The 14,008-nt window shown below is 34.1% G+C and overlaps 1 protein-coding gene across 1 annotated transcript; it reads left to right on the plus strand.

The window, feature by feature from the left end:
- The first annotated feature begins 1,276 nt into the window (after positions 1 to 1,276).
- LOC143186675 (uncharacterized) lies at positions 1,277 to 8,538 on the plus strand. Its single transcript, XM_076390382.1, has 5 exons — positions 1,277 to 1,484; positions 2,812 to 3,004; positions 5,471 to 5,636; positions 7,367 to 7,515; positions 8,325 to 8,538. The coding sequence occupies exons 1-5, from the start codon at positions 1,277 to 1,279 to the stop codon at positions 8,536 to 8,538; spliced, it is 930 nt and encodes a 309-aa protein (XP_076246497.1).
- Positions 8,539 to 14,008: the final 5,470 nt, after the last annotated feature.

Genomic DNA, 14,008 nt, shown 5'->3' on the forward strand with positions numbered 1-14,008 from the left:
TTACTAAATTTTAATGATTTTGTATTTTGATGAAATTCGGTATTTTTTTCTTCAGGTTAAAGTGGATTAAATTTTGATACACTAAATATAATTAAAGCACACATAGCTACAGAATATTGACAGTACTAAAATATATTGATCTGTCCTCATGAAATATTGTGACTGCAACTGTCAGTTTCTTGTGAAAAAATCTTTTTAGAAGTGTCTGACATGGTACACCTTAATCTACTTATTTTAGAAATGTATTCTACTTTCAAGAACACATAAATTATTTTCTGTTATAGCCAGTTTTTAATTGCTAAAGGTGCATCAAGAACGTGTCCTACTTGTCTTAGTCTACTGACTTATTCTACTGAAAATGCTGTGGCTAACATGGATACTAAATACCTGCAGTAGAATGAGTTTCAAGTCAGACACATTTCATGGAATTTTGCACAATTAAAACTTGTGTAATGATATCTTGAACAAAATTTTGGCAACTTTGATTTATATTTTATAATTAGTTTGACATGTAGACTCATCTTCTATTTGAAACACTTTTTGTCGAACACCCTGTACATAGAGGTTCCAAAGCAATTAAATTACATTAATATGGAAACTTTTCTTTTAATTTAGTTGAACGTCAGAGGGTTAAAAATGGTTTAAAATAATAAAAGGGTAGGTTTTGAAAGAGGAAAATGTTTCAAATTGAAACTTCACCCTTCATACTCTGTCATTTATTCTCTTGTTAACATATTTTTTTCATCTCGACAATTTCCATTTTGCTTCTGTACTTTACTCATTGTTAGTCGAATAAATTCACATTTTTAACATACTAAAAATTCATAAAGACTTACTGCTATGTCAAAACAATTTTACGTGTTTTCAAAGGAAACCAAACGTTCAAAAACTGAAGCTACTTTTTAGGATAATTAATTAGAGACATTTCTGGTACAAATTAACAGACACTTAATTCATTCTAGTAATGTTTCTTAAAGTAATTTTTGTTTCAACGAAATATTTAAGTAAACTTGATTAAAATAATTTTTGCTTAGACGAAATACTTAACTAAACCTAATTCCTCCCTGTAATTGTTTTTTACCAATATTTATCCAACACAATTTTATAAAAACACCTACTCAATCCTGCTTAACAAAAGCTAAAAATGAATAATACTGAATACTTATCTCAAGCTTCTCCACAAATAATAATAGTTAGAATGACACAAATTATCGAATTTTCCTCATAAATCACAGCACAGATCGTAATTAATTTACAAATTAATGAATCCAAGGTAATGGCCTGTTACAGATCCTCGAGCGAGAACGAGGAGATAATTTTCAACGACGTCAGTCTTTGGGTAGCTGAGCCAACTTTTCAAAGCATAGTCGTGTACAGTGTCGCGATTCCTATTGTCTCCCTTCTCGGGATAGTTGGGAACGCTTTAATTCTTCGTGTCCTCTGCGATGGAAATTTTAAGGCATCCGTGTTCACATACTTGACGGGTAAGATTAGATTTCGAGCAGCTTAATCTCTTGTGGAACTTCCGCTCTGTTTCCACTGAGAAAGAGTTTCTTCGTTTTCGCTTAACAATAACAAGAAACATATATGAAAAACTTCGTTTCTCTGCAGCTTCGCTCTTCACAGTGTTTAAAAACAAGTTGACTTTCTTTTCTCGGTGGTACTGTGCATTTTTGTCTTTCCTGAATATTTTACATTTTACGTAAGCAAGTAGGTATATGAGAATCTGAATTTCAAATTTATTTAGGAAGAAATAGAAGGGAGATAGAAAGATAAAATTGTTCTTTGAAAGAAACAGAATTTTCTTTGTGCCACGTTCGTATTTTTTAGAAGAAATAAGGAAAGAAGAATTCTAGGAATTCTAGGAATTCTAAAAATTCTAAGAATACTAAGAATCCTAAGAATCCTAAGAATTCTAAGAATTCTAAGAATCCTATGAATTCTAAAAATTCTAAAAATTCTAAGAATTCTAAGAATCCTAAGAATTCTAAGAATCCTAAGAATTCTAAGAATTCTAAGAATACTAAGAATTCTAAGAATCCTATGAATTCTAAAAATTCTAAGAATCCTAAGAATTCTAATTCTAAAAATTCTAAGAAATCTAAGACTTCTGAGAATTCTATGAATTCTAAAAATTCTAAGAATTCTAAAAATCATAAGAATCCTAAGAATCCTAAGAATCCTAAGAATCCTAAGAATTCTAAGAACCCTAAGAATTCTAAGAATCCTATGAATTCTAAAAATTCTAAGAATACTAAGAATCCTAAGAATGTTAAGAATTCTAAGAATTCAAGTTTTTTCTAAAGTTCCTCTAATTGAAATTTGATCCATTCTGATCCACTTAGGACTTAGTTCCAAAGTCGATAATTGAATTCCATCCTTCTATAGCATTCTAAGAAGTCTATTATACAACATACAGTATCAAATAATTCTGTGATCGTACGTCAAAACGACCTACGTCACATTTTCCAGAAATCCAAGTGAAGATCTCAATTGACATCTAGACTACAGGATCTACATTTTCAGAAAGAAAAAGAGCATTAAAAGAATTTCACCTTAAAATAAGGGTTGAAGAGGACACAATTCCACAAAACAGTTCGTTTTCAGTTCGTTTTGCCTTACAACCACAGAAGTATGCAATGCAAAATAAACCAGCAATCAGAATAATCGTGGAAAGGAGTATATTCAGAATGATTCTCTGAAGTCGATGGAGCCATCAGCGAAACGACTCCACGGTTTAAGAACAAAGAGGATCGTTTGCCTAGTGATGACAGAGACGATGGAAATTGACTCTGATCGATTCTTTCGTAGTTCTCGCTGCCGCTGATCTCGTCACCTGCTTCATGCTACTGTTTTCTGGACTGGCGAGGGGTGTCTTCTGGTGCAAAAAGGGGTGGCTCGAGTTTGACGTCTTCGTTTACATTCCTGTCGTCTCTGTCTCGTCAAATGTCACAGTTTGGGCTGCCGTCTGCGTGACCATTGACAGATTGGCAATCATCTGCAGGTAACGATGACATTAAAACTCTACAAAGTGTTTCAAACCAGTTCTCTGATCGCCAACAATTGCATTTCGTTTTACAAGTGTTAAAAAAGAATAAGTTCGTTCGTTAGTAAAAATTAAAGTTTATTCTCCTTTTTTATGATTAAAATTTATTCTCCTCCTTTGCAATTAATATTTATTCTTCTTTTTTATTAATTAAAATTTAATACCCTTTTTAATGAATTTACTGTTACTTTAAAAATTATTCTGATTCTATTCTATAGTAAAAACATTAGCAATAATACAAATATAAAATGCAAGAAAAATTAAAATTGTGTGTACATAATCCACATACAGTTTACAATAATAAAATATAATCACCATTTGACCACTTATAATCTTTTTTTTAACCATCACAGCTGAGTAGAGGAAAAAAAATCATTGCAAGCTCCACTAATAATAGTGCAAGATAGGTGCACAGAACTATCAAATTACAGTAACACATTTTCACTAACAATCACTAAAACAGTCTCACATAATCGATAAATCTTCCATCGACGAAAGACTGTTTCTTCAATATACATCTTCCAAGAACAGAAAAAGGATCACCAGGATGCTTTCTTCCCTAGAACAGCGAGCGCAACTTCTGCAGCAGCTAATTATTATCGACGTTAATATACTTCGTCATTATCGACATCGTAACGACTTGCAATCACTTTTTTCCTCAACTTTTTTCGAACTCATAATTGCCTGGGAACTTTGTCCTAAGCGTTCGCCCACCTTGTCTTCCTTTCGCCCACTTGCCCTTGGCGTTTGCCCATGCGCGAGGAATAAAGTTTAAGTAGATGCTCCGCTTTGATTAACAGCCTGCCAAGATGGAAACCGCCGAAGTTCTGCGATCATCATTTAGCGAGGAAGCTGATGACTTCCTTTGGATGCTTCGCTGTTCTGTTCAACCTGTCTTACTGCTTTATTTATACGTACGACGAGCACGGGGATCTGATAACTACGAAATTCTTTCATTCGTGGTGAGTAGAGGTACAAATGGCGTAAGGTTGTGTGGTCTTGGAAGTAGAGCGTCAGTGAAAAGAGGGTTTAAAGGGTTACGTCTTTCTAGGTAAATTGAAAAATTGATTTTTGCTTCTTATATGTTTGGAAAATTACAGGTTTCAAGAATGTATCCTGAAAATCTCATATGGATGTTTCAAAAATTGATAAAGTTATACAGCTTTAAACGACACAGAAGGAATTACATATCTAAAACTTTAAAAGTGTTTTTCTTGAAATATGATTTTTAAATTCGGTGGACATCAGATCTCGAAAACCATTCGATCGATTCACTTAAGAAAATCGAGAGTTTGGAAGATAATTATTTGGATACCTACTGCTTAGAGACAGTATTAGATGATATTGATCAATGTTGACCTTCGTATGACCTACACGTGTCCACCTACAGAAGAAATAATTACACCATCTTTTGTCTCCCTGGAAATCATTATTTTCTTATTTGAATCATTTTTCCATTCCTCTAACAGTTTACAAGTAGTTCACATTTATCGATTAAAGTTGGACACTCTGCTAGTAAAATAAGACAGTGGAAGTCAGACACGTGTCACATATACTTTAAAGGTTATTTCAGCATTAGTATCTTGATAATAGAATTCTGAATTAAATTTCACGTCTTAGTTTGATATTTAGAATTACCTTTACAAATGGTTAAACGATTAAATTAAAAATTTGTAGAAACATTTAAAGGAATTGTAGCTATAAATAATAGGTAAGCCTGCAATGAAGAAGAAAGTAAAATCACAACACAGTTATTACTTTCCTCTATAATTAGTTCTTGCAATTTAAAATCCTAAATTACTTTCTAGAATCTCATAGCATACAATTTCATGTGGTACAGAATTTCATTCATGTGAATGCATACTTTTTTCAACCACTTATTAAACTATTCAGTTAGAACCTCAATTGCCCTTTACCTTGCTATTTAACATCGCCCTTCAACCTTTCCCCAGAAGTAATATCATTCTCACGGGAAATCAAAAAAATTACACCCACTGAAGCTCGCTAATTCCAGAATAATTTCATCCTTGTAATTCAATGTAATCAAATAAACCGTATTCGATACCCGATCTTCGCTTTTCATAAAACCGTGGACCATTTAATCCCAGCAAGTGTGCTGCAAATTCTGCAAAAGTTTCAAATTCTCTCCCACCTGTTGTCCAGGAGTCTTTGTAACAGTCAATCCCCATCCTGACATCGGATCATTTCAACCATCCACGTCTCTGGCTCGTGCCCCACATTTCCTCCTGGCGTGTATTCATCCCACCAGCGTATTTTTATTTCGAGGAATTCCTGCAGGATCGGGGAGCTCTTTTTTTTTGATCTCCCTTGCAAGCCTCAGGCAACGTTTCCGTGCTCTCGGTATTCCTGCCATGAATCCAATTTCAAGCGAGCGCACGATAGAATGGAAACCTGGCTTTGCAGGGTGTACGATCTTCAGAATTGGCTGCAGTTCGTGATGTTCGGCATGGTACCGGCTGTACTTTTGCTGGTGGCGAACGTGATCATGTGCCAGTCCGTCAAGAAGACGCTGAAGCGAAGACAGCTGGTGCTGCGGCACAGAAACGTGAGGGAGGGGAACCGCTTGAGGGTAGGTCTGCCAAGGATCTCGTTACGCGAGTTAACGATTCGAGGGAACGACGCGATGTCACGCGAAAATGGCAGCGCTTCTCAAACTTTTTTTGGGGATTCTTTATTGTACTGACTTATTACTGTGTGCTTTACTTGGGAGTTGTTTTGCTGATTTTTTTGTGTCTGACGTGAAACTTATTGTACTGATTTCTCTGTGTCTGACATAAAACCTATTCTACTGATTTCACTGTATCTGGCTGAAACCTGCTTGTACTGATTCCTCTGTGCTTTACTTGGGACTTATTCTATTGATTTCTCTGTGTCTGACATGAAACCTATTCTACTGATTTCACTGTGTCTCGATATAAAATCTATTCTATTGATTTTTCTATGTCTGACATGAAACATATTCTACTGATTTCTCTATGTCTGACATAAAATCTATTCTACTGATTTCACTGTATCTGGCTGAGACTTGCTTGTACTGATTCCTCTGTGCTTTACTTGGGACTTATTCTATTGATTTCTCTGTGTCTGACATGAAACCTATTCTACTGATTTCACTGTGTCTCGATATAAAATCTATTTTATTGGTTTTTCTATGTCTGGCATGAAACATATTCTACTGATTTCTCTGTGTGTCGATATAAAATCTATTCTATTGATTTCCCTATGTCTGACATAAAATCTATTCTACTGATTCCACTGTATCTGGCTGAGACCTGCTTGTACTGATTCCTCTATGCTTTACATGGGACTTATTCTACTGATTTCTCTATGTCTGACATGAAACCTATTCTACTGATTTCTCTGTCTCTCGATATAAAATCTATTCTATTGATTTCTCTATGTCTGACATGAAATCTGTTCCACTTATTTCTCTATGTCTGACATAAAATCTATTCTACTGATTTCACTGTGTCTGGCTGAGACCTGCCTGTACCGATTCCTCTGTGCTTTACTTGGGACTTATTCTACTGATTTCTCTGTGTCTGACATGAAACCTATTTTACTGATTTCATTGTGTCTCGATATAAAATCTATTTTATTGGTTTTTCTATGTCTGGCATGAAATCTGTTCCACTTATTTCTCTATGTCTGACATAAAATCTATTCTACTGATTCCACTGTATCTGGCTGAAACCTGCTTCTGCTGATTCCTCTGTGCCTTATTTGGGACCTATTCTACTGATTTCTCTGTGTCTAACCAGGCTACTTCCCATCGACAGTAGAATAAGCTCTAAGTCAGACACATTTCCTGCAAATTTTATGTATTTTAGTGCAATTCTCTACTAAGTTCAAAACTTTCCAAATACATATGATGTGACAGAGCAAGTTTCCTAATACTTTTAGTCAGTGGTACAGTTACAATCACGTAAAATTCTCACCTACATAAAAGTAACACAAGTTACTCAATATCAATATCTTAATATTCCTAACCTGCATCCTAAAATTTAACCTACACATGAGTAACATAACACCTAATATGTTAATATTTTTAACACTTGCCTTCAAACACTCACTATATCTACTACACTATTATGAACAAACACCAGTCCTAATCTGTGTATCCTCTTATCTAACTCAGCTGCCTCTCCCAGGATCCCTTAACCACACAGAATGGAATAAGAAGAAACTTCATAGGAAGCCAACGTTGGCACAGTCTCCCTCTCTATTTCATACCGCGTATAAATCACCCTTATCATCGAAACATTCTGTTTTACCGCTTAACCTGTCGTCGTTCTTCAGGATCAAGCGCGGATGACCATCATGTTGGTTGGCGTCGTGCTCGTGTTCCTCGTGGGCGAGGTGCCAACTCATTTGGCATCGCGGCGCAGCGCCTTGTCCCTCCTCTATGGGGGAGACCCAACCAAGGTTTCGGAACAGTATATGGAAGGGTGAGCGCATCGCTTTTTGCATTAATAAACAGGACACGCGGAGCAGCTTCGAGTAATGGGAATTCCTTGTGTGAAGAAAGTTGTCAGAAAAGTTCTTTCACGTTTCAGAGCTTTTAAACGCTTTTCAGTTGGGTTACTGATAGAGTTCAGCGAAACGTGGTTTGATTTAATGAGGATTATTGAAGATTAGAACTAGATTGGAGATTTATGGAAATCTTACGTTGTTATTTCCATTTCAAATCTTATGGAAATTTATTCATGGATATTAATATCAAAATTTATGGAAATTTGAAATGTATGAACACTTACAGAATAGTTATAAAATTTAAAAATGTAAATATATTGGTGTGCATAAGTATTTAAGCACTGTCACGTTATTGCAATGTGTAAAATGTACCAAGTCAAATTCTGTAATACAATTTTGGCTACAAATCTCATATCAGATGATTCTATCTGTACCTCAGAGCCAGAGTAGCCTAAGTCCTTTTCTGTTATCTTTCAGGAGAAAGATGAAAGAAAACACGAAATTGCATGAAAATCTGCATTCTAATTATAATTAAAATAAAATCAGTAATCATTGATTACTGATCACTCATCAGTAATCACGATTAATGAACACAGGAAGTAATCGAAGCTGTTGTAATCAAAGGACATTATTAATCCTCTCATGAATAATAAATAATCACGACATGATTGTACTTTTGATTCTGATTGAATCAGTAATTTAATAGTAGCAATGGGATTATGAATATTTGTCGAATCTCGTATTTTAGCTCAATATTAACAGTTATGGTTACACGTTTGCATAGGTTTCGAATGTACGCGACTCTCCTCAGCGCGATAGCCAGTTCAGCGAATTTCGTCCTGTACTGTTTGCTGAACCGACATTTTCTGTCACACTTGAAACGTACCTTGACGAGCAAACCTGTTCGAAGGAAGGGTGTCATCGGGAAGGGCCCATACACAGTGCAACAAGTTGATCGTAGCAGTGACGTCGCGTCACCAAGTGAATCGAATATATAATCATGTATCTTCATGTTATAAAATGAATCTGAATAATCAAGTAAGTGGCTTGGACAACTTGACAATGAAATTTTCAAATTACAATTCATTCTGTCAAATTCTGACGATGTTTTAATTTTTGTATTAAATTCAAGGAAATTAGAAGCTCATTTTTATGTACCTACTGTTTAAATAATTATAATAGCTAGTATATAAGTGTAATTAAGTTAACCTTTATTGTACAGTGTAGATTGTGTTTCCTTATAGGAATGTGTATTTTGAATACTATTATTGAGGGCTCATAATTTTGCGCTCTCATTAGTCTAGTATAATTTATATACTAAATATATTATGTAGTTTAATTTAAAAAAATTATTAGTTATTTTTTGTAGTAATACTTTGTACGTAAATTTGTCTCTATAAAACCTGAAGTCTAATAACAAATAAAAATCTGATCATCTGCTGCTCAAAAAAATAAACATATACTCTCTTTTAAAGTTTTCAACTTCAGTACTGTCTTATGGTTTTGTGACTTCTTGAACTCTTATTTTTAAGTAAAAATAGTCCTTTAATACCCTCCCTTCTTTCTGAAGATATAAATTCTTAATTCTAGATCTCAATTATGGCCTCAACTCGAAGTCCTTTTGCCTCACAGCCACAGAAATAGTATTCCAAACTTGGAGGAGAAAAAGAAATAGACGGAATATTTCCCTGTTTCGACCTAACTTTTTCTTGAAGGATAATTTATGCAAAGTCACTTCCACCAACTTATTAAAATTCAATTTATACACTACTGGTATATATATATGATACATACTGATTTCATCAGTACTGTCAGTTTCTCAAAACAAGGTTGCAACTGTGAATATACCACCCCACTAATCTTGCACAAACTATCTTCAGGTAAAAATACAAATCCCTCTATATCTTCCTCTCATAAGGTTCCTAAATCAGTCTTTTAAATCAGACACTGTTTTATAATAGAAGGAGTAAAACAGCCCACGAGCCTCAAGCAATCGATTTTACTCCAGAATTCCAATTCCAATCCCCGCTCGTTCCCTCGCAAACTTTTCTATCGCCCTCGCCTCTTCCAGCTGAACTTCCTGCACATGTTCCTACTTTCGAACTCTGCCGCGATTTCACTTTATTTTTCCAGCCACCTCCTATTAGCCACTTACAGCGCGGCAGGGAAATAGCTCGAACGCGAAGACATCTTTTGAGAAACTTTTCCTTACCGAGGAGACTGTCCCAGGCCAGGATGGTTTCCTTGAGGTACGTGCCATCGCGGAACTGCACGCGGAGAAACGAGATGTTCTTCGTGTCTAAGCAGCGCCTGCAAAGAGAAACGCGTGAAACTTTTTATCTGACAGTTTCGAGGGTAAAGAAACGGGAAGTTGGTGGAATTGATCCTCAGTGGGCTGGAAAATTGATGGAGTCGTTGGTTCTTGTATTAAACGTTATGCTGCTGGTTATTTTTGTACCATGGCATCTGGGATATTAACTGCTACTGTTCGCGAAGAGATACGCTTTGCTTGTTGTGGATTTTAATTGAACTGGGCTGAGATAATATTTTTTGTTTGTTTGGTTTGAGAGAGGTGATGGCTGTGAGAATATTCTTTTTTTAAGAGATGTTAATGCTTTCAGTTATTGGAGATAGGTAATAGTAGACACTTGGATCAGGAATTTTAAAAACAGATGCAAGGATATTGGAAAGTTATGTACCATCCATCACGAGAAATTTCAGAAATTATAGAGTTGTTATGAAACAGGTGGAAGTCCATTCTTTCTGAACTTAAAATAAAATTTCTTTTTATTGCATTGCATGTAAATTATTCTTTCTCTTGATTCTTTCCAGAAATATACTCACACTATTTTTGTAATCAGTGGTCCAATTGTTACATAAACACGTGTATTATTCCTTAGTTAATATTACCAATACATAAGGCTAAATTATAAAAGAACGATTAAAAATTGAGGGCTCTTAAAAATAAATTGATATTCGCTAATAAAATTTAATAAGCTTATATCTCAAGAGGAGCAATCTTATTAACAAGAAATAGATATAATAAAGAAACTAGATTTTAAATTATTACGAAAATATTTTCCAGCTAAGATTTCAATTTTAATTAAAAATGTTGTGTAAGTTTTTAAAAGAGAAACTGTTAAGAAGAAGCAAACAACGATCTAATTAAGATCCTACAAGAATACCAACAACGAGATTACGTAATTACGGGAGGTAATTATAAGATATCATTATGAGAAAATCAGGTACCACTTACATTATTTCGAAGTCGTATTCGTATCATCTATTTGTATCGATTCAGCGACCACCTCGTACGATTTATCGTTGCATTGAGGAAAGCAATTGCAGTCGTCAATATGAGACAACTGCATTAGAAACAGGTTCCCACTTCCATAGTGGAAGATGGTAAAAAATATTTAGTATTATTTTAAAATACATACAATATAATATCCCACAAAAAATAATTTTCAACAGAAATAATGTTACAAAAATCTTGAAATCTAGCAAGTATCTTGTCTCTACCATAAATTTATGCCAGCAACGAAGCTAAAGATGAGTCTAAATCTTATATGTCTCTACAACATGTCATATAACAGAGTTACATAACTTTTTGGAAAACAGAAAAGAGATATATGTATACTTTTCATCATCTCTCTTTTTTGTTCTCTAAAATATTATATAACTTTGTTACATAGCATGTAGTGTAGACCCACCTTAATAAGTGCATAGGCGTAGAATTAGAGCAAGACGATTTGTGAATTATTCATTTCTTCATTAGACTAATGGAGACTAAGCTACTTATTTCTGCGAGCTAGAATGCAGTCTATGTCTGTCAAATAGCAAGTACGTACGTCTGGATCTGCTAACAGACTGGACAAATGTTTGTAATAAGATACAAATAATGTTTCTATATTCAGACAATTTTTTAAAGAGACAAGACTAAAGTATAGAACAGTACTCCATTAAAATTAATATTGGAGCTAGTAATCTATTATTTAAAATAATTTATAATAGTCATAATTTCAGATATACTATACATTTTTCTTTTTATTCCATTCAGAGTCCACTTCAAATAAATGTAAAAGAATGTACCTCTAAAGGACAAATAATATTCCTAAGAAATAATTATACTTAACTATTTTTGATAACTTTGGTTTTACGATTTGTATTATGTACATATTTTAGTCTTACTATTTTTAATGATATCGTTAATTGGAAAAATTTCTTACGCTCGTCGGGGTAAAAGAATGGTAAACATCCAGTTTGTAAGTTTTTTACTGTTTGCACTCCGAGATGCACGTCTGGTAGCTATATCTTCGTTCCCTGGGTACCTAAAAGTTTTTCGATAACTTCAGTTTTAAATATCGAGTAGTTGGAGAGTCCCCTGAAGAATTACTTCAAAAGTATTGGAAATTTAAGAAAAATTAAATAGAAAGTTATATAATTCTTTATTTCATTCTTATGAAGAGTCTGACAAATACTTCACTTTTGAAATTCTTATAATGGAATACACTTAATAATATAAGCTTCGTTCCAAAGAGAAATTAATTAGGTTTCATATTTCTCAAAGTTTTAATTTTTAACAACAAGCAAGTTACTTTGTTTCGTAATTACTAGAAGAAAAATGAAGAGTTAAATATAGTAAAATATTTGTAAATTAAAGGAATGCCTGAGTATATAGAAATAATGTATATAAATTTTATCGATGTTCGTCAAAGAATATATCACTTTTGTCAAGAAAAAATTCATCGAAGAAGTCTGTTCTAGTTCCTATTAAAGTTAGAACAGCAGTTCTGAATATTGTGTTAAGCTTACACGAATATCCATTGGAATAGTACCAAGAACAGTTACGCCCACAAACTGCACTTGCAAACTTTCATTCAGAGCACCGTATGCAAAGTAATGGCTCTTAGAAAGTTCTATCACGTAACTTCGTGCAGTTCTTTTTTGCATCCTTATTAGACAGAAATTTTCCCGAAGTTAATAAGCTTTTTGCACGATCTTTATGTGGATAACGTTTATCGAACTTACTGGCAGAACAGCTTTTAGAAAAGTTATTATAAATTATTATGAGAAGCAATTGAAGAAATTTTAAAAACTTAAGGATAATGAAGAATGTTATAGATAATTTTTGGGTAATTTATATTTTTGACGAAAGTAGAGTAAAAGTTAGAGGCACTTCGTTCTATATTAGAATATAATGGAACATAAGTTTAAAACATAGAATATTATTTTCGAACATTAAAAAACGTGATATCAGTAAGTGAATGTTCTCTAATCATTAATATAATGTATCCTACGATATATTAAGGTGGGTCTACACTACGTGTTATAGAACAAAGTTGTATACCTTTTCAGGAAACAGAAAAAAGAGAGGAGATATATGTCTCTTTTTTATTTTCTGGAAAATCATATAATTTTGTTATATGTACAACATGTAGTGTAGACCCACCTTTACTAGCAACAGTAACAATGCATCTGTGCTGGAGAGTAAGATATTTTATGAACAATTGTACTCATGAATAATAAAGCACTAAAATATTGAAACACAAAATCAAAGCTAAATTTTTTAATTGTACTCATAATTCTTGAAAAGATCGAAGTGATAACTGAATCCACAGCAGAAGCCTCAGTTCGACTTTATAGTCTTGAAAATTTTATTATAATCGTAGATTTGCAATGTTCGAGTGGCTCACGATTATTTAGGGGATACAGAAGATTTAAAAAAATTAACTATTTTATTTTAAAGTTACTAGAAATAGCGAAGGAATTTCAAAGTTCGAATTTTCCAAACTGAGCTCTGATTTCTTATCGCAATGTTAATCACTCACCCCCTTTCATCTTCTTCTTCCTTCTTTCTTCTCTACAGCCACTTCGAGGCACACTTTTCACTTCACTTTTTCTGCTTTCAATTTGACACTGCCATTCATGGCTCCAGTAAAGGAATGAAAATGGCAGCCAAAGATGTCCAAAACCTTTACACATCTCATCGACTTTACTATTATCTTTCAATTTCATTTTCCACGAATCTTCTTCACTTGCTTCTGGGAAACATCGCTCGATGCATTATAAGCCTCAATTCAGAAGCACTCACTTAAATCATTCTCAAGTGAGAATCAGTGAAAATGATAGATCACAGGCGATCGATCGATGCACGTGAGCTGTGTCTGACTTGACTCGTTCCAGTCTTATTCTACTTCCATTGTTTCACTGACCTCGCCAGTGCACGCCAGCAGTAGAATAAGTCTCCGAGTCAGACACACTCCAGACACGTCTTAGGTGTGAATTGTGGAGTGCGTTAGAAAAATATTATGTCCATTACATGCAGCAAACAAGCAAACTGGATTGCAAATGTTTGTGTGCTTTCATGATCTACGTCTTCTACCTGACCTGTCTCGAGTAATACGTACTGAGACTATATTACATGTTATGTTCACGTGCTCCTGGCATTTTCTTATGTTAGAAGCA

Source organism: Calliopsis andreniformis, unplaced genomic scaffold (genome assembly GCF_051401765.1).
Source record: "Calliopsis andreniformis isolate RMS-2024a unplaced genomic scaffold, iyCalAndr_principal scaffold0022, whole genome shotgun sequence".
NCBI lineage: Eukaryota > Metazoa > Arthropoda > Insecta > Hymenoptera > Andrenidae > Calliopsis > Calliopsis andreniformis.

What these genes read in the sequence shown, in the direction of transcription:
- LOC143186675 (XM_076390382.1), top strand. Translation starts at nt 1,277, where the DNA reads ATGGCCTGTTACAGATCCTCGAGCGAGAACGAGGAGATAATTTTCAAC. An exon ending in CGTGTTCACATACTTGACGG is followed by an intron (nt 1,485 to 2,811) that starts GTAAGATTAGAT and finishes ATTCTTTCGTAG; the next exon opens with TTCTCGCTGCCGCTGATCTC. An exon ending in TCGGAACAGTATATGGAAGG is followed by an intron (nt 7,516 to 8,324) that starts GTGAGCGCATCG and finishes ACGTTTGCATAG; the next exon opens with GTTTCGAATGTACGCGACTC.